General features: G+C 49.6%; 12 protein-coding genes across 12 annotated transcripts; 5 read left to right on the top strand and 7 right to left on the bottom strand.

Moving 5' to 3' along the window:
• Positions 1-6: 6 nt before the first annotated feature.
• LCP9604111_2600 (cleavage polyadenylation factor subunit CFT2) lies at positions 7-3,077 on the bottom strand (the record flags this gene model as incomplete). The annotated part of the gene is made up of 2 exons (XM_039070096.1): positions 7-2,863; positions 2,929-3,077. The coding sequence occupies 2 exons, from the start codon at positions 3,075-3,077 to the stop codon at positions 7-9; spliced, it is 3,006 nt and encodes a 1,001-aa protein (XP_038931352.1).
• Positions 3,078-3,736: 659 nt separating this feature from the next.
• LCP9604111_2599 (uncharacterized protein) lies at positions 3,737-6,356 on the bottom strand (the record flags this gene model as incomplete). The annotated part of the gene is made up of 6 exons (XM_039070093.1): positions 3,737-3,880; positions 3,941-4,527; positions 4,584-4,678; positions 4,738-4,865; positions 4,994-5,037; positions 5,102-6,356. The coding sequence occupies 6 exons, from the start codon at positions 6,354-6,356 to the stop codon at positions 3,737-3,739; spliced, it is 2,253 nt and encodes a 750-aa protein (XP_038931351.1).
• Positions 6,357-7,986: 1,630 nt separating this feature from the next.
• Positions 7,987-11,301, bottom strand: LCP9604111_2598 (uncharacterized protein; the record flags this gene model as incomplete). Its single annotated transcript, XM_039070092.1, has 8 exons — positions 7,987-8,145; positions 8,213-10,026; positions 10,075-10,120; positions 10,175-10,259; positions 10,316-10,354; positions 10,462-10,588; positions 10,654-11,200; positions 11,263-11,301. The coding sequence occupies 8 exons, from the start codon at positions 11,299-11,301 to the stop codon at positions 7,987-7,989; spliced, it is 2,856 nt and encodes a 951-aa protein (XP_038931350.1).
• A 293-nt stretch (positions 11,302-11,594) lies between these two features.
• LCP9604111_2597 (snoRNA-binding rRNA-processing protein UTP6) lies at positions 11,595-12,835 on the top strand (the record flags this gene model as incomplete). The annotated part of the gene is made up of 2 exons (XM_039070091.1): positions 11,595-11,684; positions 11,738-12,835. The coding sequence occupies 2 exons, from the start codon at positions 11,595-11,597 to the stop codon at positions 12,833-12,835; spliced, it is 1,188 nt and encodes a 395-aa protein (XP_038931349.1).
• Positions 12,836-12,949: 114 nt separating this feature from the next.
• LCP9604111_2596 (peptidyl-tRNA hydrolase domain protein) lies at positions 12,950-13,603 on the bottom strand (the record flags this gene model as incomplete). The annotated part of the gene is made up of 4 exons (XM_039070090.1): positions 12,950-13,040; positions 13,098-13,358; positions 13,427-13,497; positions 13,565-13,603. 4 exons carry the CDS (start codon positions 13,601-13,603, stop codon positions 12,950-12,952), a joined length of 462 nt encoding a protein of 153 aa, XP_038931348.1.
• Positions 13,604-14,262: 659 nt separating this feature from the next.
• LCP9604111_2595 (putative RNA-binding protein (Nab3)) lies at positions 14,263-17,071 on the top strand (the record flags this gene model as incomplete). The annotated part of the gene is made up of 5 exons (XM_039070089.1): positions 14,263-15,379; positions 15,440-15,619; positions 15,682-16,192; positions 16,245-16,465; positions 16,527-17,071. 5 exons carry the CDS (start codon positions 14,263-14,265, stop codon positions 17,069-17,071), a joined length of 2,574 nt encoding a protein of 857 aa, XP_038931347.1.
• A 920-nt stretch (positions 17,072-17,991) lies between these two features.
• On the bottom strand, positions 17,992-18,467 carry LCP9604111_2594 (cytochrome c oxidase subunit 6B family protein; the record flags this gene model as incomplete). The annotated part of the gene is made up of 2 exons (XM_039070088.1): positions 17,992-18,114; positions 18,237-18,467. The coding sequence occupies 2 exons, from the start codon at positions 18,465-18,467 to the stop codon at positions 17,992-17,994; spliced, it is 354 nt and encodes a 117-aa protein (XP_038931346.1).
• A 431-nt stretch (positions 18,468-18,898) lies between these two features.
• On the top strand, positions 18,899-19,596 carry LCP9604111_2593 (protein SYS1; the record flags this gene model as incomplete). Its single annotated transcript, XM_039070087.1, has 2 exons — positions 18,899-19,143; positions 19,224-19,596. The coding sequence occupies 2 exons, from the start codon at positions 18,899-18,901 to the stop codon at positions 19,594-19,596; spliced, it is 618 nt and encodes a 205-aa protein (XP_038931345.1).
• A 387-nt stretch (positions 19,597-19,983) lies between these two features.
• Positions 19,984-21,166, bottom strand: LCP9604111_2592 (class II aldolase/adducin domain protein; the record flags this gene model as incomplete). The annotated part of the gene is made up of 5 exons (XM_039070086.1): positions 19,984-20,058; positions 20,119-20,287; positions 20,355-20,487; positions 20,559-20,819; positions 20,893-21,166. The coding sequence occupies 5 exons, from the start codon at positions 21,164-21,166 to the stop codon at positions 19,984-19,986; spliced, it is 912 nt and encodes a 303-aa protein (XP_038931344.1).
• An 821-nt stretch (positions 21,167-21,987) lies between these two features.
• Positions 21,988-22,852, bottom strand: LCP9604111_2591 (uncharacterized protein; the record flags this gene model as incomplete). Its single annotated transcript, XM_039070085.1, has 2 exons — positions 21,988-22,583; positions 22,648-22,852. 2 exons carry the CDS (start codon positions 22,850-22,852, stop codon positions 21,988-21,990), a joined length of 801 nt encoding a protein of 266 aa, XP_038931343.1.
• Positions 22,853-23,230: 378 nt separating this feature from the next.
• LCP9604111_2590 (cytochrome P450) lies at positions 23,231-24,893 on the top strand (the record flags this gene model as incomplete). The annotated part of the gene is made up of 3 exons (XM_039070084.1): positions 23,231-24,594; positions 24,662-24,806; positions 24,858-24,893. The coding sequence occupies 3 exons, from the start codon at positions 23,231-23,233 to the stop codon at positions 24,891-24,893; spliced, it is 1,545 nt and encodes a 514-aa protein (XP_038931342.1).
• A 431-nt stretch (positions 24,894-25,324) lies between these two features.
• On the top strand, positions 25,325-26,738 carry LCP9604111_2589 (agmatinase; the record flags this gene model as incomplete). Its single annotated transcript, XM_039070082.1, has 6 exons — positions 25,325-25,412; positions 25,462-25,547; positions 25,607-25,774; positions 25,845-26,219; positions 26,274-26,421; positions 26,476-26,738. The coding sequence occupies 6 exons, from the start codon at positions 25,325-25,327 to the stop codon at positions 26,736-26,738; spliced, it is 1,128 nt and encodes a 375-aa protein (XP_038931341.1).
• Positions 26,739-26,751: the final 13 nt, after the last annotated feature.

Below are 26,751 nucleotides of genomic sequence, written 5' to 3'. Positions count from 1 at the left end.
GTAGTCTTAGCTGCCTGCAACAACAGCCAGGCCCTCGTAGATTTTCCTTTTGACAGCAAGGAAGCTCCCTATTCCACGACCACCAGGCCGAGCTAGTGAAGACTGTGCCGTTGCTTCGATTTCAATCTTGCCCGTTCCAGATTTGCGCACAGCTACGGACTTGTCAATGAGAAGCGTTCCCTCGCCTCGGAACTCGGCTGTGTGACCAGCGGATTGCATCAGCTTGCGAAGATCAGCCAATCGCAGGTCACCGACATGAAGAGGGCGAGCCATAGACCTGGTTCCCGCGGCCATGCTAGCTGGGAGAGTGTCAAGTAAAGGATAGACTTCTACCTTCTCGATTATTTTGGTGTCTGCTTGTTCCAATGTCGGGGCGACGGCGGAAGAGGCTGCTTCGTCCTTCAGCTGCTTCACCTTCTTGCCTGATGTTTCGGCTTCCCCGATCTCAGCAGGCTCTGGCCCTCTCAACTGTGCCATGAGAGCAACGACGCCGAGGCTGCGGACGTGTTGCCAATTCAAGCGTCGAACGAGCGTGTTGCTCAGCTTGACCATCCAGGCATTTGTATCAACACTTGCATCGATGACTTCGCCGTTCGCAGGAGTGAAGATAATGGCAGCCGAGTCAAACGCAGGGTCAGAAACCGTGGCGCCGACCTTGACTGTCAGCAGTTTCTGGCATTCGGCTGCCAATGCTGACGTCTCTTCTTTCATGCTACCAACCAGGATCAATTTTTGAGGTTGGATCAGTGGAATTAACATCTCCAAGCTGCGCTTGTCGTGCAAGCCCATGAAGTCGATATATGCAATCCTAGCGTTGATAGTGATGGTCTGGGTATGGTAAACAACCTTCGCAGGACCTTCGAAGGACTGGCCTTCTACTTCGTCCTCGGACTCTGCAGCTACATCGGCGTCTTCGTCATCAGAGGCAAGGCTGAGATCATCATCTTCAATCTTCTTGCCATCAATGTGAGGACGCTTCCGTCCTTCTGCACCGCCAGACAACTTGCGTCCATTGGGGCCGGCTGCATCATCCCATCGTCGTTTTTGGCCCAGCTTAGTCTCGGCGTCGGTACGCCGTTGTTGCATATCAATCTCTTCACGTTCTTCGGCTCGGAGATACTCTTCTGGACGAATGAATTCTCCATATTCGTCTCCCTTCTTTCTTGGTGCCACGTAAGGAAACATGCGCTCGCGGCCCTTCTTGCCACGAACGTCGTAATCATAAACGTTCTTTCGACGAAGAAGGATGTTGATGCCCAAGTCTTCGTCACTGACGGCAAGTTTGCTTCGAGTAGCGTGTGCAAGTGAGGCCGAAAAGTTCAGTGCGCGACCTTGCTGTTCAGGATCCGAGTCTTCAGAAGAGGTAGAGCTCGATCCGTCATCTAGAGCATCCGCAGCAGTTTCGAGAGTTTCTTGGCCAAGTGTTTGAGATGTGTCTTCAAGTTGGCGTTTGGTCGCGAGATACTGCTGGTATATTAGATGTTCCCCGGTATCGAGAGGGGCTCGCTGCACATCTGTCCAAGACAATTCTCGTCCACCGCTGTGGACTTGTTCGATGTGTTCGCCGTCTGATGCTTTTTCTAGAGCCACACCATCTCTTCGCTCCTCGTACCACTGCCAAATCATACTTCCAATGGTTGCCGAACTCTGTGATGGTTTCGATTCTTGAGTCGTCATATCCTTGCGGAAGGACTCCGTCAGCAATAACAGATTGTTGGGTCCTTCGGCCACTTGTCGAAGCGCATCCTTTGAGAAGCCCCAGTCCATTGATGTATTGGACGCAAGGATTACCTTAGGTCCAGGCTCTGCCAGGAGCTTCTCAAGACGCTTCTTGCGCTCAATGATCTTGAGATGTTTGAAAGTGAATGGCCCACCCCCTTTGTTAGAGCTCTTGTCCTGTCCCCCCGTCCTTTGCCCGTTCGTGACGTCTGTGCTTTCCGCCGCTTCAAATTCGCGAACAATGTTCTCGTCCATCCACTCCAGCATGCTTCGGGCGAGTCGGATTGTGTTCGTAACCTTTTTGCCAGCCAGATACAACCCGGCCCCTTGAAGAACATCCTCTTTGTCGCCATTCGCGGCATCGCGCCAAGAATGTTCTAGTGCGTAAGCTAGTTCAAGAACCCGCGCACTTGTGTCTGTAGGGATGAGAACTGTTCCACCTTTCGCAAGGCAACTTCGGATCATGTCGAGGAGGAGATCGTCTCGCTTTTTCCGACCTCCCGAAGGTGCCAGCTTATCGCCTCCTGTTGTACTACAGATCAAGGCCGTGGGTTTACGTAACTGTTCAATGACTTCTGTTCCACTGGCACCAGAGCCACCAAACCACGCAGCACCCGCGACCACACTCTCACGAGCTTGGTTCCAATCCATTGCATAGACAATGGATTCCAGCCCATGCTGAATATGCCATATCGTTCCACCGACGGTGTGACCGGCATTGTAGGCTGTGAGAGTGAGCCCGTTCAACGGCGGGGAGAAAGGCGATGGGAGAGGTTGGTGCGGTTGGGAATATTTGAGTGGCTGAATGAGAGAGAAGTATCGAGATATATCCTCCGCTGTCGGCGATTGAAGAAGTATTCGACTTGCGCTGCCAGTGGCCTCGGTGTCTCCGCCTGACACAGTCGCAGATCCTGCTGACGATGCGCCCGGCTCTGAGACAGAAGCCTTCGGTAGAAATGTGGCAGCGAGCGGAGCGGAGGCATAGAGGTCTTGTAGGAGGGTACGACCGAAAGCGATCACAGGATTCGTTGCATAGATTGGGATTTGCGTGAAGAGGGGGAATGTTCGGCAGCAATGGACTAGAGCGCCAATGTGGGCGGGTGTGGCGTGTGTCAAGAGAATGAGAGAAAGCGTAGGAATATGCCTGATTATGGTATTAGCCCATCTGAATTCAAAAACCTTGGAAGGTAACCCAGATCGCATGCTCACTTCTCAAGTTCCGCCAAATCAAGGGTATTAAACTTGTCATCCCAGCCAACATCCACTAGGATTTTGATGCCTCCATCGAGCTCCAAGATAGACTGTTGTGCCTTTGAAGATGACGACTGGGCGCCAAGGAGGGGAGTGAACGTGAACATCTTGAGAATCTGCCGTTACTGACGGCAAACCTAGCAGCGCGATTGTTCTGGACCAGGGATGCGGCGACAGATCAGTCACGATCAATGAGGTAATGCCTCGATGTATTTGGTCAATTCCAAGATTGATCCATTATCCCATATCCCAGGGTGTCAAATCGATCCGACTTTCGCGAACAAAGACGAAAGAGATACCAGGCGACGGGCGAGCTTGTTTGTTCGGTTTGCACGTGACGTCTAGCAATATAAAGCCGAACTATTGTAAAGGTCAAGTCCTTCCCTCGACACCTTTCAAGGGATTTTTTTCAAACTTACATTTCACCTAGCCGTGGATAGTTTGGTATTGTATACTGGCTCCTGGTGTTTATCCGAGTTTCGTGTAATCATGCGTTGCCCTGCGATTATGCCATATTCTACAACCGGGCTTGAACATGCAACTATGTTGGACAATATAAATGCTTCGCTCCAGACTAGTATCGTAAAAATGTAATGCTCACCAGAAGAATGATGAAGGTCAGATAAAAATATGAAAGAAAATAATAAATTTGAAGGAAAGAGGCATAGGCATCCCAAACTCCGATTCTATATAAATCCGATTAAACCACAACACCCATAGAAACAAACTTCACTACCAAACTATGGAGAGAAGGTACACAACAGGTTTATCTAAAGGAAGACCACTGGGCTGAACTGACTGACTGCTCTGCTGCAGATGCTGGTCTTGGCCTCCTTTTACCTCGCCCTTTGCTCCGTCTTTTTGATCTCAAGAGCTTTGTGCGCGCCGCAGGCGTAGGAATTTCCCCAATCTAATAGAATATGGTCAGCATGGCTCCTCAAAAACCTAATCAATGGATTAGGGCACTTACTGGATCCTGCCATTGACCGAAAGGCCGGTTCCTTTCAGCCCAAGGGGGTAGCGTAGCATCGACTTTGGGTTTGATCTCATGGCCCACCAATTCCTCCCCTGCCCAGACTCTGGCTCGGCGAATAGCAATAGGGTCAGGGAAATGCCTCGCCCTCCGTATTGGGTCATTGAGGTATATTCTTGTCTGTTCTAGGAACCTATCTTGCAGATTAGGCGGAATCTCAGGACTAGGTGCGTCCACCTGCGGTCTTGCACCCGCCTGGTTTCCTATGGTTTTCTTCAGTGCCACCGGCGGCCTGTCTGATATTTTATCTGCTGCAGCTGCTCGCATTTCGTCCCGTTTGTCTTGTTCTGCTCGAGCAAATGACATGACTTTATCCACCGTGATCTCAGCCGCTGTTTTCCTTCGAACTGCGGATGGTGATGGTATTGATGGTGACTCCATCCGTATTCGTTTACTTGATTTTGGAGCCCCTATTATTTCAAGTTCTCTTTTTCTCGCCTCTTTCTGTGCGTCTTCCAGTGAGAGCTGTGCTCGGCGCTTTCGCTTTGACGCTTCGCGATGTCCAACTCCGCCTAGCCTCTCAACTTGAACAGAACATTAGCATAATTCACTAGGGTGACAGCTAAACATATTGACTCACAATTTTTTTGCTTCTTCCTATAATACCGTTCAATCTGCTCAGGGCTGAAAAGCCCATCGTGGGATACTGGGGATAGGTTATTCGTCGATTGATCGCTATTATCGTCAGCGGTGTTGACCTTGCTAGGCTCACTGGTCTTGGAAGAAGCGCTGACCTCGCTGTTAGAGCCGGACCCAGACAAGGGGCTATCAGGTGATTGCTCTCGAGAGTCTCGAGCTGAGTGAGGCTCAGTCTGAACGTCATCGCCGTCGCCAAAGATTGAACCGTCTTCCGAGATTGTAACTAGAGCCTATCAGTCAGCGTATTGTCCGAATAAGTCTGTAGTATGCAGCATATAATGTCAAAGTGGTTAATCCTCTTCCCCAGAAACGCGACAACCAGTCGTCTTGGGTATGACTGCTTCTATGTACCGTGCCCCACAGTGTAGTTGACACTCGCATACCTTCCGAAGGGTCTATTGAAAAGGCAAACGAACACGAGAATGAAATTCGAGTCAAACTAAGCACATTTGTACTCACCACATGAAACCTTTTCATCATTTCGAAAAGGCGCAGGGGCTGCCGGTTCCGAATAAGTACCCTCTGGATCTTGCGACTTCCTGGGCTCGGCTGTGTGACTTTCTTCGCTGCCCTGTTTGCCGCCCCGTTCGCTTTCCGGGTCCGGACTGGCAGAGCGCGAGGCAGTCGGCCATTCTTCCGATCTTGGTCGATTGTAGATGGACGCCACGGCATGCGGATGCGGTCGCGCCATGCGATCGTCACGCGGTCGGACTGCCATGCTTGGACGATCATAATTAGGGAAGTAAAAGGCCGCATTACTTGACTTTCGACTGGATTGCTCGGAGGTTCCTGTCGCAAAGTGCCTTGTGATGGGCACTGGCGGCAGAGCTGGGTCAATGGCCACAGCCTTGAGCAAAGGGCCCTGGGCTAGGGAATCATAGATCTGCTCTCGGAGCTCTGTATGGGTGAGAGTATATTCGAGGCACAGGTACGCAAGTTCGTAAAGAGCTGGGTATTCTAGCCCGGTCCAGTTCTTGAAGTCACCTTCTTCAAAGGTCCACTGCAATTCTCCGAAGTCCCTCGTACCACCAGTTCTCCCGGAACTGGCTTTTGAGGCATGTCGTTTGGAAGGGACTTTTATGTTTGCGCTGTTTTCGCTTTGAATGATCACCCAACGAGGCTGTGGTGCAGCGCCTCCAATATAGATGGGTGGTAGAGGTCCGTGATATTCGTCCTCCACACCTTCTGGGACATGAAGTTTCTCCATGTACGCCCAGTCCCCAATTTTTGAAGCTGGGCGTTTGAATGTGGCCCGACCGATTTCCACATTAGGAACCAGAGTCTTAACCTTGCGTCTTTTGGCCTGTGGTTCATAGTTGTCTTCTTCACTTTCTTCGTCCTCGTCTTCGTGATATTGTTTTGTTGAAGCCTTCACGGTAGCTGCGCTAACACTGCTCTTTGTAGCCTTCGCCTTCTTGGCGGTTTTGGTGGCTTTGATGGCCTTGGTCTTCGCAGCAGTTGTACGCTTTGTGCCATTCTTGGTCTTGGCAACCTTTGAGATTTTCGCTGCAGCCTTCTTTGCATCCTTCTCAGCCTTCACTGCAGCTTTCTTCGCGTCATTTACAGCCTTAGCTGCAGCCCTCTCGGCCTCCTTTTCAGCCTTCATCTTGGCGACTTTGGCGGTTTTGACAGCTTTTGCGGCCTTGGAAGGCTTAGCCAGTAGCGGCTGAGCCTTTGGACGAGTACCCGCAGTCGTTGATCGTGTTGCAACCATAATTTGAGTTGGGTGATGGTCTTCAGGTCTGATTTGGTTTGTTAGTTGGAGAATGTAAATTGGTAACGTCGGGACCATACCTATTGTTTGTTGGTGTTGTTACGATAATGATGATTGATCTGATGACAAAAGATTTGAGTCAAGAATATTGTGGTCTTGTTGGTTAAGGGAAAATTTGGATATGTTGACTCTATATTAATAGAAGACAGAGACGAGTCACCATTCGTGCCAATAGACAAAGCACGAGCAGGGACGAAGAAATCTGCAGCTAGTTACCAGCACAAAGAAAACCAAAAATATATTTTCGAGCCCTCTTCTTTGTTGACTGCACCCAGCTTGTTATCAATACGCCGATGGCCTTGACAAAGAGCGCTTCGGGTCAATCCTGATACGAAGTTCCTTTTTTGCAATCGAAAGTAAGTTTAGGTCAGATTATTCAGGGTTGATAACAGCTGTATTGCAACACCTGGACAGGATTATAATTTTTATCACTGTTCGTTGCTGTGTTCATTTCGACACAAAGTTTCGAGGGACTGTAGAAGACCAAAATCAGTTCGTGAGGATGGAATCAAAGGAAGTCAATAGAACAGACCATAAATGTAACCCAGAGAAACCGGGCAGTTCGAAAAAGAAAAAAAAAAGAAAGAGAGAAAGAAACCAAGAGTACTTCGAGGGCGCATAAGAAACAATGAACAAGGACCGGGATCATAGCAGTACCAAAAACAAAATAAACACATCAAAGAGAGCAATTCCCAGAAGATCAGTCCCAGAAACAAAACACCTCGTTTCGGGCTCATAATGTGCTGATCTGATATTGCTGATCATCTCGATAAACTTGCACCCACCATGCTTACTCCAGAGAGGTCCGGATTTTTGTATTTGAAATCCAACGAAGTAATATCGACATGTCTCCCGACAAACTGGGAAATTGGGAATTGCGAAGAGGTGGGCGAGTCAGGGCTTGATTCCAAGCGGGGATACCCAACCAGCCACTTCGACTAGGAAGCAAAGCTGAAAGGCAAGATCGAATCTGGTTCATGTCCAGATTTGGCAATGGCCCGCCTCATTTCCTATGGTGAAAATGCCTCTTAAACAAAGCGACTCGTATTTCCCCATTGCTGGGCCTGACACCAGAACGATACAAAGAGATTTGAGGATGGGTGAGTCCGTGCAAGCATGAAGGAAAAGCGTAATCAGCAACGGCGGATGGAAAAAAATTGCGCAGGCGTGCTAGTCTGCTGTCATTGACCTATCCTGTTTCAGATTATCTCTGCTCGTAGCCAAAACTATTATTAGCGAACGCCTATCACGGGACAAAGGCCATCTCAAAGATCCTGTCATATACACCATCTGAGACAATACCCTAAATTTCGGTCCCTCGGATCGTGCAATGTACGAACGAGTATGTAGAAGAAGGCCGAGGAGCACGAGCTAGAAGTGAATACTGCTAAAATAAAATCATAAACAGAAAATCCTCTCATCATTCAAGTACACTAGGTATATTGGCAGCCCCAAAGATAGTGGGATGGCTGCCTTGTTCGGTCCTTAATTATGTCACGATATGGGCAGACTCATCGAAAGTAATCCCCTTCAAGCGAACTTTTGCGCAATGAAGACCCAGGCAGACTGTCTATTGCCAGTACCTGGGTTCATCGAAAACATGGTAGCGGTGTCCGCGAACTCCCTCGCCGCGGAACAAGGCAGGGAAGCGGCGGCCAACGGGGACCATCTCCTCTGGGATACGCATCTCATTTTCGGGTTCGGGCTCGCCGATGACGAACTTTCCAACCTAGATCACGAAACAGTCAGAAACTAAGCACGCGTAGGAGAAGAAATAAAGAGAGAACATCACTTACCTGGATCTCCGTATCCGTGATGGTATCACGACTAATTCTGGCGTAGCCAGTGCGATGCAGCTTCTTGAAAAGAAGGTACTCGCACCATCTATCCCAGTCGGTAGGGTCAATATCCTTCATTTGGCTGCGCTCGCTCACATAGGTGTTGTAGTTGCCCTCGAGCGGCTTGGTGACGAGGTAACTTAATAGGATCAGGGGACGTGGGGAATCACCCATCAACTTCGACAGATACTCGCTCTGCAAGCGGCGGTCCTCAGGGTCTTCTTCCTGTCCGGAGTGGAACACAACAATATCAACCATCTCGCCGTACATGTCGAGTGTGGCGTGGATTGCAGGTGCCAGCTCACCCACAGGCGAGGGGAGAAGGTGGTGCGTAGAGTTGACAATGGGGAATTTAGACAGCAAGGCAGAGCCCCAGGTGTGCTTGTTTGGACCGGGGCCGAAGTCAGTGTAGTAGCCAAGGTCCTCAGCGATGAACTGAGTAACGTCCTTGTTGCCCATGATGATACGCTGATTGTCGGATTCGAGGAAACCAATGACATCCAGCTCAAGCTCACCGATGACATCGCGCATGCGCCGCTCAGCGGACCACATGTTGTTGTCGAGGCCGAAGTGGACAGTCCAGATACCAGCAGTCACAACCTTGTCTTCCTTGTGATAAGGTGTGTAGTCATTGGTCGGGAAGCGGAGGTAGGCAATAGACACGGAAAGCAGTTGCAGCACAGCAAGAACGTAGATATAGTACGATCGCTGTCTCCTGCTATTGGGGTTGACAGGCTTGTGAGGCTTGCGGGAGCGAGTAGAGTTCGAGGTCGCCGCAGAGAAAACACCCGCACCAATGGACAGCATTGTAGTGGTCATGAGCCAGTCAGTGTGCTCACGAAGGAATGGACCGCCTGGAACGAAGGCATAGGCGACAACCCAAACGTGGAAGAGCAAAAGAACCACATAAACAAGGAAGCCGATGCCGAAAGTGCTCGCAGGAGAGTGAGCAACGCTGGATACAATCAGAACCGGGGCAACGGCCATGGTATAGAACGCAAGAATGAGGGCACCGTAGAATCCAGTCCAGTGGTGGTAGCAAGTAAGAAGAGCAGCACCAATGGAACCGACACCGTAGGCAGTCCAGCTTCCAGCGATTCTGGGATGGAAAATGCCGTACACAAGGCCAGCCCCCATTGCGAAGATCGTCAAAGCACCGTGAGGAGCTGCGATCGGTCCGCGCACTGGGTATCCGTCCCAGACCCATGAGATCATGGTACTGGAATCAGTCAAAAGCGACACAATGGTGAACATCAGACCGCCAAATCCAACACCAGCAAGAATGGACGAGCCCTTCTTGCCACCTGCTGGCAAGTAATCACCGCCGCTCGTGTTTGAACCTCTCTGGGACCTCAAAACCGCGAACAAAGCAATGAAGATTCCAATTTTATTCCAGCCACCATTCTCGGCGTGAACAATTGGCCAAAGGGGGTTGTTGGTCTTGCATGCAAACTTGGCAACTACAGACAAAACCAGACCGATTCCCCAAGCCATGATACGGGCCTCGAGACGAGGAGCGTTGTGCCGTTCGGAAAAGAAGCTGGCGGTCCATGCTGCACACGTAGTAGAAAGAGCGAATCCAGTCACAAAGAGGCGGTTGGCAGGATCCTGGAACTTATATCCGAGAAGACCAACGAGCGAAACCAGGTGAAGAAGGCGGAGGTTCTTCACAGCTGCATATCGCAAAGATGGGATGACGTAGAACAACGGGGATGCGCAGCAAACAATGGCAACCTCGTAACCAGAGATACCCATGTGCCAAAGAGGGAAGTCTATCAATATCAGACAAGTCCATATAGAGAGGAATATGTGTCACTTACACCAGACAAGGACAGGCAGACCAGTCACGATGGTCCAGAAAACAAACTACAGTCCATTGTCAGTAACACAAAAGACCAATGATCGACCGGTATAATTTACCCCATTGTAGACATCCGCGGCGGCATCAATGATCTCGGTCCAGAAGAATCCCTCGCCAAAGGTGTTGCCCACCGGCTTTCCCTTCCTACGTATGTGGTTAATTTCCGGGATGGTTGTAGTTGGTTATGGGATTGTACACACTCTTTCTCCAAGACAGAATCTGCAGTCGTTTCCAATTGCCTAATGAACACAAACTTAGACAATGTCTTTTTTTTTCAAAACCAATATAGCCTTTGGCACTATACATTTGATGCGGGCAGTGTCATTTTGGAAGCCACGGTACATACCCTCTGCTAACACCCTTAACATCCCTCACCACTAGTTCGAAGCACTCAAAGTCAAGAGCTGTGACAGCATCAAAACCGACATCGAACAGGATTAGGGACCATTCAAAGAAGGCATATTTGGTGTAGGCTAAAGGTTTGACTGATTAGCATGCGATAAACCCCAGCTGAATGCTCACGAAGACAAGTACTCACCACCGGGAACCTTGTGGACCTTGTGCTGAATGAAATAGTAAATCAGTGGAACCAAAGTTCCAAAGAACAAACTGGCCAAGATTTTGCGGTACTTGACGGCGCGGCGGTTGTTCGGGCTGAGTGCAAGGCAACCCAGGGTCCACGGCAAGGTGGCCACCAAGTACGAGATCATGAAAATGTCATGCCAGTCGTGATCATCGGTAGATGTAACATAGGTCCAACCACCACATGTCAATGTCCGGAAAATGCCCACGCCGGCAACCAACTTAGGTAAGGTCGAGTTCGGGCGCGAAGTGAGGATGTACCACAGGAAGACAAGCGCGAAGCGAGGACCGGAGGTAATAGCAATGAAGACCTGGAAAAAGGACCGCTCGGGATAACGGTCACCGATGGTCGCAGACACGGAGGGGAACCATTCAATAGGGTAGCCGTAGTGTTCATTCTGGACGATCTTGTGGTAGTGCAAAGCAATGCCGACAATCAACGCGCTGATGAACGCTGCATATGCGAAAACCGTGTGAGTCCATGCAACCCATTTGCCGTTGATCTGCAAAGATATCAAGTCAGTGGCGTTTCTAGATCCGCATCAGATGGCGCTTCAGCACTTACGGCGACCACGGCATCTCCGTCCTTGTATCGGGGAGCCATGGCGGCACAGAGGTAAAGGCAATCTCTGCACCTATATGATTAAAAAAAAAAAGCTAAAATTGAGAAAGAAAAGAGCGTCGGAAAAAGAACGAAAGGAAGAACGGCTTCAACAAGATGCCACGAGCGAACGGCCCCTGAGAGAAATCGGATGAAAACAACGCCCGGATGCCTCGGTGGTTCTGAGCGTCGTTTACGCTAACCCAATGCGGCTAAGCGCACCCTGGGGCTGATCGGTGTTTTTTCAATGCGGGATGCCGACTATTTTTTTTTAACATCTTGAGTGAACAGCAATCATGTCCGCCGCAACAGATAAGGCTCGATTTTTCCTCGAGAAGTCAGTGCCTGAGCTCAAGGAATATGAGCGCAAGAAGATTTTCACCAAGGTAAGCCTGCGAGGCGGAATTCTTCCATTAGAATAACAGCTAATGATAACTAGGATGAAATCTCCTCAATCGTTAGAAAGCGATCTGATTTTGAACACAAGCTCAACGCGCGCGGGGCGCAGCCAGTGGACTTTGTGCGCTATGCTGAATACGAAATGAACCTCGATGTGCTGCGAAAGAAGCGGGTGAAGCGACTTGGAATTCGGTCGGCAGGGTTCAACGGCCAGCGACGCATCTTCTTCGTTCTCGACCGAGCTACACGCAAGTTCCACGGCGATATCAACCTCTGGGTCCAGTATATCGAATATGCTCGCAAACAAAAGGCACACAAGAAGCTTCTCACGATTTTCACCGATGCTCTGCGACTACACCCTACCAGCGCCGACTTATGGGTTTATGCCGCTAAGCACGTCCTCGATGACCACGGAGATATGACACAAGCTCGGAGTTACATGCAGCGCGGTTTACGGTTCTGCAAGAGCGCGAGGGCAATTTGGATTCAATATGCAAAGCTGGAACTGATTTACATCGCAAAGCTGGTCGCTCGCCAACGGATTCTCGGTCTTGATGAGGAGAGCCAGAAGCCCAAGGCCATCCAAGAAGCAGAAATTGACGACACTGATGCCGACATGATTGCGCTCCCATCACTCACAGCCGAGGACATCAACCCGAGCACAGGAGTGGACGGAGAAGTAGACCAGGTTGCGCTGCAAAACCTGAACTCCACGCCCGCTCTGAGCGGTGCTATCCCGCTCGCCATCTTTGATACCGCCACGAAGCATTTCGACCACGATGATCGGTTCGGTCAGGAGTTCTTCGACATGGCTTGGGAATTCGGGGATGTGCCTTGCCTTCGCAAGATTTTGGAACATGTGATTGAGACGATGCAGGCCAACAAGCCTTCCAGCCCACGGACGCAGATTTGCTACATTAAGTTCCCGACCGCTGGAATCCCTTCCACTTCGGCCGAATTCCCGCGGGCGCTTGGTACTTCGCTTGCCCGCCTCAGGGAGTATCCCATGGGCAAGGATCTCGCACACCAAGTGATCAACTGGCTCCAACCCGTCCAGGCAACAAAGGATCTGGATCCTTCGTTGCAGAAGGTTATTGCGGTTACCATCCGCAATGCGGAGCGCGCGGCACAGGAGTAGTATACATATAGCATACCCAAGTATTGTACTTAGCACTTAGGCGTTGATCGGATATTATCAAAATTCAGGGTCCATGGCGAACTTTTCCCTTTACTACCATTTGCATGATCATTATCAATCATCGTATTTGCTTCCCCGGCGACTGCTTTTCTTGTCGCTGTGCTGTTTCTTGTCTTTAATCCGACCCTCATTTTGAGCCCTCTGCCTGTGTTTTCCTTTTGTCAGATGTGCTCGATCGCTTCCATGAAAAAAGTGCACGTACAATTTTTGCACGCGATTTCTTTGCTCTTGGGATGTTTCCCCGGGGATCACCTCCTTAGCCGAGCTCTGCAATAGCTGATAGAGCTTGTCAAAGCAGGATTCCACGTTGCTAGACTGTTTCCGCTCCTCGTCCGACTGGATAATTAGACATTGGGCTCTTTCGGCGGCATATCGGGAAGTGCGTAGTGGACGGTGTATCAGACGGGGAACCAAGGGCAGCAAGGCGTCCAATGGGACTTTCAAGGTGGCCTTGGAGTTGACCCTATTTCCCTCATCTCCCAATTAGCATCAATCCAGTACTGGTATTGCTGTACAAGTGGGGACACTGACTTGTTCACATTTTGCCCGCCCGGCCCGCTGGACCGACTGAAAGAGAGCTCGCAGATGTTGCGGGGGATGGTCTTGGAATTGAGGGTTTTAAGCCAATCCCTGGCTAGTTGTACATCCTGTTCGGCTTGAGATGCAAACCTTCTCAAGGGTAGTGCCCGAAGGCAGGGTATACGCCATTGGCAATACATGAGAGAGGCAGTCCGTGGCCCCGGGGAGAGGTGGAGTGTCTACCCTTGGAAAACGAACGGCTGTTTCTCGCCTGGTCTAGCCCCGCTTAGCGCTTTAGCGTACGTAACAAAAGCTTTTATTTTGACTGGGATGATGATTTAGATTGATTAGAGTAATTGGAGTAGTTGGAGTGGTTGGTTGGAATGGATGATGTAGTGATATGTATATGTGATGTAGTATAGCTACATTAAAGTACATCCCATTCCTATACTCCATACAAAATTCCTATGGAATATCCTCCTTCTTATCAGAATCTAAATCAATTAAAACAAGATCCATTAACTTGCCCTCGTGATACTAGAATAGACATCCCAAATACAGAAGCCCAACGCCTCCGGTTGCTCACCTGACCTACATTTTTTTCCATATTTCCACTTCGCACCTCTAGAAACCCCACCTATTCCCTATTCCTTCTTCATCGCCTATTTTTTCTTTCTTTCTACTCTTCCCCTTTCCCTTCTGGGTGAGGTTTGTGAAATACGACCCATCTTTTTCCCATCGCCCCACCTTAGCTTGCGATTGCGAAAATTCCTAGGACCCTCTTATTCACCCATCTCGCCCCGACACTTCCTCTCCGTAGATGAAACCACCACTTTCTCGAAGTCTACATGACGCCCAGTCCCCCCGATGAAGCGCTTCACTTTCGCGGAAAGACTCTGACCCCGGAAAGCCCTCGACCCCTACACATCCCAGAGCCATCCAATATCCCAGTTTTAGAGAACCAAATGGACCCCGTCTTCAACGATACCTCCACCTATGAACGCTCGGTGTATAAACAGGCCCCGCAAACACACGATGGATGGTTGCACGGAGGATCAAAAGATGGTCAGGGGGGACCGAGTCAGACCCAAGGTGCTGGTAGTTTTCATGGCTCGCAGCCGAATCGTGGGGTGCAGAATGAAATGATTGCTTCTGCATACTATTCTCCTCCCAACCCAGCGTCCGGGTCGGAAAACACCGGCCATCTGGGCTCTGGTCTTTCTCCTCCCGATTCCACTTATTCCCACACTGCTCCGGTTGCTCCGGTATCCCAAGGCTTTGCCACTGGGAGCGAAGTAGACCCTGCCCACAAACCGGAGCAGTCAAGGATGTCGGACCGCCTAATTGCTGAGGAGCGTGTGGGACATAAGGCGGGAGGTGTCAATTTCCAGCAACTCCTCGACAACCTTTCTCGCCCCAACCCTGGTGCAACTATTCCCGTCACTTCTTCGGCTGGGCACTCGTCTCTCCACCAAGCGCCCGCTGGCGAGTCCCTCAAATCCCAGGGCATCCCCGCCCACCCTCAAGCCCAAAGCCACGATTCTGTCCAGGCCCATTATATGCCAAATGGCGAGGTGGCATATCACCAACTTCCGTCTGCCCATGATGCTGCTGCCACTGCATCGCCTGCCTACTCAGCCCAACCTAGTAATACCCAAGCCCAAACCCAGCCTCAGCCGATTGACACTTCTTCTTCTGGAGGTGCCTCGGTCAATCTACCTCCTCCTATTGCCACTTTCCCGCAACCCCCATCTACCTGTGCCGAACCTCATGGCTCCTTGCAAGAGCCTTCTGTAGCCTCCAAGAAAGGCCGTGCTGAAAAGCGGTCCATCAAGCCCGCTGACGATGATTCGCCATGGGGTCCAGAGATTCAAAAGAAATATGACGAGTTCCTGCACGATGAGCGGATCTATGTGACGGAAGGTCTTTGGGATCGGTTCCCCGTGGGCTCCAGGCTGTTTGTTGGTCAGTATTGTTTCCGCTTATGTCTACTCTTCGTCGATCTAACATTCTCATCATGTGCAGGAAACCTCCCTACCGAAAGAGTCACCAAGCGAGACATGTTCCATATCTTCCATGATTACGGCAAACTAGCTCAGATATCGATCAAGCAGGCGTACGGCTTCATACAGTTTCTGGAGGCGAGTTCTTGCCATGAGGCTCTCAGCAACGAACAGGGAGCCGTCGTGCGGGGCAGGAAGATACGTGAGTTACTGGAGCCATAGCTCAACAATTCTTCTCTCAAGGAAAGACCTAACCGTTCTCAGATCTTGAAATCTCAAAGCCTCAGCGATCGACGCGGCCCGCTCAAGCATCCGAAGATTCCCGTGCACCGCCACCACGTCGGTCCCGATCACCGGAGTTCAACCGTGCCCCTCCTGGGCGAACTAACGCCCGGGCCCCCGTCGATCGATACGACCGATCTAAGCCATATGAAACAAATCGGGTTCCATTCAGCGATTTCCGGGATGAGCCCTCTCACCGCAGTCGACGTGACGATTATCGCCCGCCGCGCTCACCATCCCCTCGACCATTTCGGGGGTCTAGAGATGGGTATCGGTCGCGCGATAGAACTCCAGAAAGATTTGATCGCCGCGAGCGAAGGCGCTCCCGCTCTCCACGTTCTTCTCGCTCTCCTTATTCCAGAGATCGACGTTACCGCAGCATCAGCCCCCGGCCACGTGGGATCTATGAAGGTGAGGCGGATTTACCCGTGCCTCGACGAGCTCAGCGAGATGTACCAGAGGTGCAGCTCCTCGTGCTGGAGGAACTCGATAGGTTAGTTGAATCCCTTGATGTCTGTTTAGACAAAGTCGCTGACATTGCGAAGAAACTTCGTTCTTCATGTAGAGAACGCTTTCCGCAACCGTGGATTACGAGTCGATGTCCTGGTGCTTGGTCCACGGATCCCTCTTGGCGCCGCTGTGCATCGTCAGTTTATTGAAGGCGTTCTTGCGGTTGTCCGCCTCTCTCGTCCGAATCAAGTCTCTCGAAAGATTCCTCTGCAACTATTTGATCGAACCGCTGGATTAGATAACGTCCGCTTCCTTGGTAAGCGCATTCTGTGTTCGCCTCTTCATCGACGCCTTGCTCATCTTTCTTTCCCATATAGATTACCCTGAGCTTGAGCCTAATATGTCTGCTGAGCTCCTGAGCCACCAATCCCAAGCGATGCAGCGAGGAGCAGCCCCAACCGCATTTGCACCCAACCCTGGTTTCATTATCCCTCCAGCACAGCCCATGTCGGTTCCTCAACCTGGCTTGTCTGCGCTTTCGAATCCACCCAACATTGCGAACCTCATTAGTTCACTGGATGGCCCTAGTCTTTCAACTCTCTTATCGGCACTCCAGCGACCTCCCCATTCGCAACCTGTGTCTGCTACTCAGTCGCCCTTCTCCTCACCGAACCCACCTCCGGCCGACCTCGCCAGTCTCCTGACCAACGCACATCGGCCCCAACCCATGCAAACTACCGCACAGCAACCCCTTCCTCACCCACCCTTCAATCTCCAACCTGTAAATGCACCCGTCATCACTGATCCAACCTTACTCTCGTTCTTGGCCAAAGGACTGGGTGGACAACAGCAGCAGGGCCAGGGACCCGTCGGTGCTCAGGTACAGAACCTGATGCAGCACCTCGCTAAATGGAAGCAATGATTTCACGACTCTCTTATTGCCTATCATTCTCATTCGAACTTAAGGTTCATCTTGTCATCATTTTCGGAGCCTGGCGTTCTTGCAATCCCTACTTGGTGGATTTTAGTGCTCTGCTTCGGTTCCTTTTTTTTCTGGCTGGCCGAAAACCAGTTCTTGCAGCACTAGGCGTTTCCTTTGCTTTTCTTTTTTGCTCTTTGCTTTTCTCATGTGTCACAAATGCAGTAAGATATTAGGTAGATATTAGGGCAAGGCGGTACCTAGGATGGAGTTGATATGTCTTTTTCAATCATTGGACTCTTGCTCATTGTGAATACTGGTTTATTCCCCCCCCTTGGACATGATACGGATGTTTCCTGTATACTTATTTTCGGTTATATTATTGCTGGATATCTCTCCATTTGACATCAAAGCGTGTGCTCAGGCAGAATGAGTCAAACTTCAATCCTCCAGGTAATCTTGTAGATAAGTTCACGAGTTATCTACATATAGTACGCAAGTTGAGAATCTTCCGGGGGCTCTCAATGCAGTCTCAACACCAAAGCCCTCCCATATTCCTTTATTTGTTGCGGAGCAGAAGACATACAATGCAGTCTCAACACTTCTGTTTCTCTCGCGTCTCCTTTTACTTGGCTATACAGATAGATCACTGCAGAATTGTATGCGAGCTGGTCTTCCGTTACCAGGGAATAAAAACCCAACATGCAATATATAGTTACAAGTATGTAGTCTAACTCGACTGCTGCCGTAAACAGTGATGAACCCTCGACCTTAAAGTATGGGTTATACGGGGTATAGGACGGAGCAAGCAAAGCACCCCAAGCTTGCAGCTTCTAGCAATGTACCTAGGTCATCATGGTACGTGATAAGAGAGGATATGCTACATATTGTACAAAGGTTACCGACAAAGTCCCCCTGGCTTCTTATTTCGGATTCCAACCTTTCTCCTTCAACTCCTTCACCTTAGCCGCATCCTCATTTTGAATGCGCTCGATCGTCTTGTCCCGGTTGAACTCCATCACACGCTTTTCCTTGAAGTATTTCACCTAGTAGACGCCAAGAATCCCGAGTCAGCAATCTGCCAATGGATAGATGTAATGTAGAGAAAGCTAGGAAACACCAAGAATGGCAGTTATGAGTAGCAAATCAAAGATCCCATCATACGTACCCAGCTCTGTGAACATGCCGCCTCAAACTCCGCGACCTCGTTCGCGCACTTCTGTCGTGCCTTCTTATCATCTTTAATAGCGTCTAGGATATCGTTCTTGTCAAGGCAGGCGAAAAAATGATCACGGCCTTCCCAGCAGCGTGCGCGACTCGTTCGGTCTGGGGCAATGCGGCCGCCGTCGGAGGCTGCGTTCTTGTTTGAATCACCGGAAGACCAAGGTAGCCAGACCATTATGGAGAAATGGTTATGTCGGAGAGGGAGCGGGTGAGAAATTGAGCTGTCAAGTTCAAAATAGTAGAGTCTTCTGTGGTTTGTAGCGAGTCAAGGTGTCGGTGACGGCAGATGCCCAGATGTTGGCGGGTCAGGCCTGTGACCGCCAAGACTGTTGATCCCAAGCAGGCGATCTTCATCTCCGGACCCTTTCTCACTTACGCACTCCACGTTCTGGAGCTTACATATAATTTTGAGGCCTCTAGCACTAAATACTTATCGTCCCTGGATCTCACTTGGAACACCCTCACCGCATTGCATGTTCCCTTCCCTTCGCCTCCACCGTCTTACCCGAGCCTCGAGCCTCGAGCCTCAAGCTCAATCCGACCTGACACATCGACCTTGAACCAAGTTCGCGAGGGTGACAAGAGCCCCCAGTTTCTATTTAGTTGATGTCCGCGCGCCGACGTCCGCCAGCGGGGTCACGCACCGAACTCCCTCCGCTGAAGATTGTCCGCAAGATCCTCTTGCTGCAGCTCGCTTACTATGCCTGCGCCACGGTGCTCATCCTGTTCACGACAGTTGTCTATGGCGCCCCATTCTCTCTAGACCTAGTCTTTGGCTGGGACTCTCTGCGCGGTGATACGACCCTTGGATGGATGTTGGGGTTGGTGTGGATGTTGAATTGCTTTATTAGGTGAGTTGTCCGCTGAATTCCACATCGTGAGCAGCATTTCGATCAGCAGCTAATTATAATCTCCTCTCGGGGATGCTTAGCGTCATGTTCCTACTCGTTTTCGTATCCCGCTCAAAATTGGTCCCGGATTTCGCCCTGACGATCCACTTCCTCCACCTCATCGCCACTACTTTATACACCCACTCCCTCCCTTCAAACCTACTCTGGTGGGCGCTTCAATTCGCCAGTGCATCCATGATGACGTTCCTTGGCATGTGGGCATGCCAAAGACGGGAGCTGGAGCCTATCAAGTTTGGTGGACATAATGGCAGCGCCCAAGCTGGCTCGTCGCCACAAGCATCTGCCGGCGATGGTCAGCAGGAGTCGAGCTTTGGCCGCGGCCGCGGCCGAGAACGTAGCTTGCAAGAATATGAAATGGATGATATGAAGCACACGGGTGAGCATGCTGTATGATTTCGCATTCGCTCGCCCCCTCGCCCCATCGTTGATGTTCCCCGTTGGGGCGATGAACGACTTTTTGTTGCCCTGTTATATCATTTTTTTTCTCCTTCTTGCGCTTCGGTCTATCGTGGACTCTTTGATGCATTTTTTCCATTCTGTATACCCTTGCGGCAGTTGCATCTGTATAGATGGCGTTTGTTCTGAGGGAATTGATTTCCATATTCTTTTGTTCGATACCTGTTTACATTAATATCTGCTAGCTTTGTATTATTCTTCTCAGTTGGATAGTCTGACGGGCTATGCCTATGAAAAACTCGTGTACAATCTCTACTTCTCGAAAGCGATATTGTCTTGAAATGCTTTGAACCGAATCGGAAATTGTTATATATTGCTCACACCTTACAGTAGAAACCTTCCGTTTGTCTCTTCGATAAGCAAATCATACTCAGGCTGGAATTCGGTATAGAAGTTGTGCTAAAAATTGTCAGCGTACATATTCTCAGGTGCTTTGGCATATATGTCTATTCCACTTACGGGATTCTGAGCAGCATCGGCGGTGAACTTGGCCGCTTCATCCTTGATGATCTTCTTTGGAAGACCATTGGCTGCTGCTGCTTCCGCAAGAAGCTGTGACTGACAAGCATTCTCTAGCATAGAGTAGAGGATCGCGGCTTCATCAACAGTTCGACCGACAGTTAGGAGGCTATACATGAGTAAGGTTAGATAGAACTAGACGCATATAGAAAATGCAATGGCGAAAATCGACTCACCCATGGTTTTGCAAGATACATGCAATGTTTTCCTTGCCCAAGGCCCTTGCAATCGCCTTTCCTTCCTCTGCCGACAGAACAATGCCGCCATGGTCTTCGTAAACACCCACTCTGCCAAAGAAGTTGCATGCGTCTTCATCCAGCTTGTTAGCACAAAGCCAAACCCCTAATACGACTCCAAGTGTAAAAGGAAAAGCCACCAACCTTGTGTAAGCATCTCGATTGGCTTTCCAAATGAACTCCACGTCTTTCCATGAATACCATGCGTGTGCGCCGCAGCCACAACATCTGGACGTGCTTTGTGGATCTCCGAATGAATCAGGAATCCAGCTTCATTAACAGGCAGCTGAGCTCCACCGTCGACGACGAATCCATCAGCATCCAGAAGAACGAGATCCGAAGCCTTGATAGTCGAGAAATGTTTGGCGAACGGATTCATCCAGAAATGGTCCTTGAGGATTGGGTCTGCAAGTCGTCAGAATATTCTTGCTCCCATAAGGTATATTTCATTTAAACAATGTGTCTGTATCAAACCTACCTCGCATCGAAATGTGCCCGGAGACACCCTCCCCATACCCTAGCTTGCCAAAGTACCGGAATGCAGCAGCCATGTGCTCCTTCATCCACTTGCGCTTCTCGGTCAGATCTGAAAATGTGGGAATACCGCGGAGTTTCAGAGTGCCATTTCGGCCTCCACGAGCTAGGCCCTGGAACGATGCATCGTTTGCCGCTGGTGGTAGTGGGGGTAGTTGGTCTTCATTGGTCAAGCGAACAGACTGCACTTGCTGTGTTATTGTTGTAGATGTCGACATGATGAAAGATTGTCTTGATTTACCGCACTAACTCGGGGACTGGGCCTTTTAATGACGAGAGTTCGAGGTCCGGTACTCGGGCTAACCTCCGAGCTCTTATCTATGGGGGACCCCGCTCTGTCGTTGGAAGGCGCCGGCAGCAAATTGGAACAGAGGCTTGTCAACATTGAATGCGTCTGGATTATTTCGGATTTGAAATCAAGTAAATATTGGCTCTAGCGGCGTATCATGCCATTGTGATAAGATTATCAGATTGGTCAAGGTTTCAAAGTTGGTTCTCTGCCTCTGAATCCCCGAATTTGCCTGCATTGTCAATATACACCGGATTTCAGGCCGCGCGAAATAGCTTCCCCTTTCCCTTAGTGCGCACCCTTGGTCGCTCTTTACTCACTGAGTATGTTGTAGAGCTGAGCACGCCCCTGTGTATCGTAGCCATTAAGCTCGCTGAGCATCACCATCACCTGATCATTATATAAGCCGGATACTTGCATACGCGACTATCACATGACATTTACTATCCTCAGCCGCAGGACAGCAAAGTCCACTAGACGTTTGGACTCCCGTTAGGACTAGATAGTCGCTTATCCTCCGGTTCTTGGTGTAATATAGCTTCGAAGACGACATAATCAAGATAAGTGAGAGCTCCATGCTTGAACCGATAGCATAGGTAAATTGTTCATTTGATGTATTTCCTTTAGACGATGCGTAGATCTACAGAGAGCTTTAGGAAATATGATTATATATATATCTCGAGGCGGTGCTGGCCTCTGGGTGATAGGAAACAAAGTCGATATTTCTGTTTGTCTAGCCTTTTATCCAGCCTAGAGACGATATTGCCTGGTTTTCCTCGGGGCTTCTGAACCACTTGCACGCACAATGAAGTCGCAGCCTCTGATGGTGACCCTCTCACCACTCTTACGCCCTCGCATTGCAACATCCAGCCCATTAGCCATTGAAGGCAAACCACCACTGGCTGGTCCCAATGCATATTTTATCTCCCATTGGCCATCCGTCCACTCTTCTCTTCGCGCGCTCACCTCCTCGCCAGTGATTTGAACAACCAATTCTCCAAGGGATGTTCGCCTAACCATGTGGATCTGCTTCTGATAAAGCACCAAATAGGAGCCCCCAATTTGTGCCAGAAACGATTTGGTAACTTGGTGCTGGCCCTCTTCCAGGACACCCTCATGAGACTCCAAGATCCACGAAAGACCACGCCCTGGCCCATCTGGCCCTTTGCGAAACGGAACATACCTCCACACCTCTTCATAATCCGTCATCACCGCTCCGGGTACATCTGGTCGAGCCATGGTCCCAGTCTCCAAAACATCTCCATTGGGTAGCGGGATGAATGGACATGGGTTGCTCACGTTGAAATTATGGTGGGAGTCAATCTCATGGGTGAACACCACGCGCCCTGTGTTAAGTTAGTCGTTTATTGTGTGATGCACCATGGTCAGGAAATCCGATTGAGATCATACGCGGGTCTTTGCTTTCCTGAACACATTCTCCTGCGAGGGCCCAGTCGATTTTGCCGGTTCTTTTATCGACTCGCAGATCGACGTACCATTCGCCAACCATTATCACCAGTGTGTCGGTGGTTTCGAAGGGTGTTTCTGATGCCCATCGCATTGAGATTCGTGTCATTAGAATCGATTCCAAAGCTGGGACAGATGAACTTGACATTTTTGGGATGATTGCTCAGGATGTCTACTAAGAACGGGCGTGAGAAAAATTGACAGGTCAAGGATGGTACAGGGTAATCTGCATGATTCAATTGGAAATATAAATACTTCAAAACAAATATGCTAACATGTTTCCGATCAAAGTGTTTATCACAATCTCCAACTTCCAAGAAATCCGACGCCACGCTCCCCAAAGTCTCGCTGGCGGTTGCCGTTTTCGCGGACTGAGATAAATGACTCACTTAGTTATTCATCGAAGGTCGAAAAACTATTCACACATTTAGTCATTATAAAGATGATAAAGAAATCCTTAATGAAAATGTGAAATACCATCCCGTCCTGATTCTATCGCCGTCGCCGCTTGGCAAAGTGAAACGCAATGACTTGGATTCTGATCGCTGCTTTCATAGTAGCCTTTCTTGTCTACCAACTCTCAGTTTCCACTTTGTTTAGCCCTCTTGCACGAATTCCCGGCCCAAAGACTTTCGCCTTGACCAAGTTCAAATTAGCCTATGAGGACTACAAAGGAACTCGCACGCGAAAGATCAATGCTCTCCATCACCAGTATGGACCTGTCGTTCGTATCGGCCCCAGTGAGGTGACCTTCAACAGCACATCGGCCGTGCGTGCAATCTACGGCGCTGGAAGTGGGTTTGAGCGAACTGGCTTCTACCACATGTTTGAGGTTTACGGTCGAAAGAACATGTTCTCGTTCGCGACCACGAAGCAGCATGGAGAAAGGAAGAAGCTCTTTGCCCACGCCTACGCCAAATCTGCGATGCTCAAAGGACAGAATGCACAAATGGTCGAGCAGAAAGTCAAACTGTATATGGATCTGTTGGAACGAGATGGGGGGAAAAGCGAGATCTTTTCTACCTTGCACTATTTCTCCCTCGACACAATCACCGAGTTTCTTTACGGATCTTTCGGCAAGACTGCATGTCTCGAGGGACAGAGACAAGATTGCGCACTCATTGGAGACATCATCGATATTGCCCGCCGCAAGCTATCGTGGTATGCAGTTCACTTCCCCCACTTCACGGAATGGCTCTACTCCAGGACCGGAGTTACTGGCTGCATTGCGAAACGGTTTTACCCGATGCAGATGCCAACGACGTACAGCGGTATCAGACTTCACGCGCTGAAAGCCACTCAGAAATATGCCAGTGCTTCTGCCAGCGCGAAAGCGAGCACATCGGCCCTGATATCCAGACTGTGGAGCCACCACCATTCCCAAAAACCAAATGGACTAGATGATCTTGATATTGCATCGGAATGTGCCGACCATCTTTTGGCAGGCATCGACACCACCAGCGACACACTGATGTTTCTGATTTGGGCTCTTTCTCGACCAGAAAACAGACAATTCCAAGACAAACTCATTGAGGAAGTCTGCAATATTACCGAAGACTCGCTCGATTCGGATGGCATTCCCAAAGTCGAAAACAGCGACAAGCTTTCTTACCTCGATGCAGTTATCAAAGAGACACTACGCCTCTACGCACCTCTCCCCGGATCAGAGCCACGCTCACTTCCCACGGCAACCACAATTGATGGCTACACGATTCCACCTGGGACGGTGGTTTCTATCTCCCCATACGCGCTCCATCGTAACCCTGACGTTTTCAAAAATCCCATGAAATTCAATCCCGACCGCTGGTTGGATCCTTGTGAGAACTTGGCAGAAATGAAGAAATGGTTCTGGGCATTCTCCAGCGGTGGAAGGATGTGTATTGGCATGCAGTATGTTCTTTGTTTCCGTGGAGTCGACTTCCAGTCGTGACCATGAAAGATGGCTAACGAGAAGCAGTCTGGCAATGGCAGAAATGACTACTTTGGTCGCAGCCATATACCGAAAATACAGAACCACACCAATGGGGGATTTTGACACTGTCTCCCCTGGTATCACAGGTCGCTATGAGGTGTTCTACGATGATACTTGTAGTCGAATGCGGGTATGTTTAGCTAACATATTTCTCTCGAAGACTCACTAATCATGGAGACAGGAACATGAATGTCAGATTGAATTCACGCCACATTAAGCAATTTAGGGATATTTATGTGGTCGTCTTAAGTATGTAGTTGTTGTGCCATGTGTTTTGATTTGAATGGGCTCGCATCATATTGGGGCTTCACAGATTAGATGATGATTGAACCCTAAATTTTATTATTTGAAATTAAAAGAATTACATACCATTTTCTCGCAGTTTCTAATCTCAAATTCGTTTTCTTCTGTGATATTGCAACTACTACTACTAGTACTATCTCAATATCTCCACCTGGCCGATCTTGGCAAGAACCCCACGATGATTGTGGAAAGAGTCAGCGAGACAGCATGTCTCATTGATCGGATTTGCAGGATTTGCTGATCTGTTTTATTTGGTCTTAAGATAGCGCTAAATTTATAAAGAGCAATGGCTGCCCCCAATTCTACTCATGTACAACGTTTTGAATTTGTCGAACAATCTTCAAAATGCGCTTCACTACTTCCACATTATCTCTTCTTTTGCAGGGCGCTATTGCTTTGAATATCGGCCCAGAATATAGTCATCCGATAGAAGGTCAGTCACGCAAGGTGACCCAAAGATCAACGTACTAAACAGACAATAGATCTCGACGTCGATCTTCCATTCTCTCAGCCAGTCACATTTGCCCACCTAGAATGGCAAAGATGTCTCGCAGCATCTCACAATAATGTATGCAGCCAAAACATTTGTTTACCAATAATTCCACAGAGACCTAACCTTCGCAAAAGCCTCTTGACATCGCCATTCTTGGCTTCCCCTACGACACCTCAACATCATATCGTCCCGGAGCAAGATTTGGTCCTCGAGGCATCCGCGCAGGATCGGCGCGTGAGAAGAAGGGCCGAAGCTATAACACCGTGTGGGAGGTGGATCCATATGAAGAGGGACTTGAAATTGTGAGTGTAGTGCATTTTAAATCGATGAAGTTTATGAAATGCAATGTCGGGATCGCTAATCCATCATTAGATTGACTGTGGTGATATACCCATCACCCCATTCGATGCCGCGCACGCTTTCAAACAAATGGAGCAGGGTTACAGACAGGTTCTTTACCACCCGACGTCCGAGGAAAACTCATGGGAACATCCTCGGATCGTGAGTCTGGGTGGAGACCACTCGATTGTCTTGCCTATCTTGCGATCATTGAAACATGTGTATGGACCGATCTCCGTTATTCACTTAGATTCGCACCTCGACACTTGGGATCCTTATGAGGGTTACACTGGAATCGCGTCCAACCAGTCGGCAATTACACATGGAACTTTCTTCTGGCATGCGAGTCGGGAGGGCTGTATTGCCAAGGGGACGAGTGTGCATGGAGGTCTAAGAACGAAGCTTTTTGTGAGTTGTGCGTGGCTCTTGTCGGGAATGAATACTAATCGGAATTATCAACAGAGTCCTAAGGATTACGAGATCGACCGAAATGTTGGATTTACGATTATCGAGGCCCATGAGATTGACGATATCGGCATGTCCGGGATCGTTAAAAAGGTCCGGAGTGTTGTCGGGGATACTCCGACTTATCTTTCCATTGATATTGACGGTGAGATTGCCCTTTCCTCTATCTAAGACACAGCAGATACTAATCCTCAACTAGTCCTCGATCCGAGCATTGCCCCTGCGACCGGAACTCCTGAATCGGGCGGATGGACCACTCGTGAATTGAAGCGATTCATTAAAGGCCTTGAAGGTGTGAATCTCGTTGGTGCCGATGTGGTGGAAGTCAGCCCACCATATGACACCGTTGCTGAGACTACTTCTATTGCTGCTGCGGACTTGATCGTTGATATTCTGGCTTCCATGTCGAAGTTGAAGACAGGTCCTAAGGTGAAGGCGCCAAGTTCAAGAGATGAGCTGTGAGCAGAGCTTGACA

The sequence above is a fragment of the Penicillium roqueforti genome, assembly GCF_015533775.1.
Source record: "Penicillium roqueforti strain LCP96 04111 chromosome Unknown scaffold_03, whole genome shotgun sequence".
In the NCBI taxonomy this organism is placed as follows: domain Eukaryota; kingdom Fungi; phylum Ascomycota; class Eurotiomycetes; order Eurotiales; family Aspergillaceae; genus Penicillium; species Penicillium roqueforti.
This window is presented reverse-complemented; position numbering and strand designations above follow the sequence as displayed.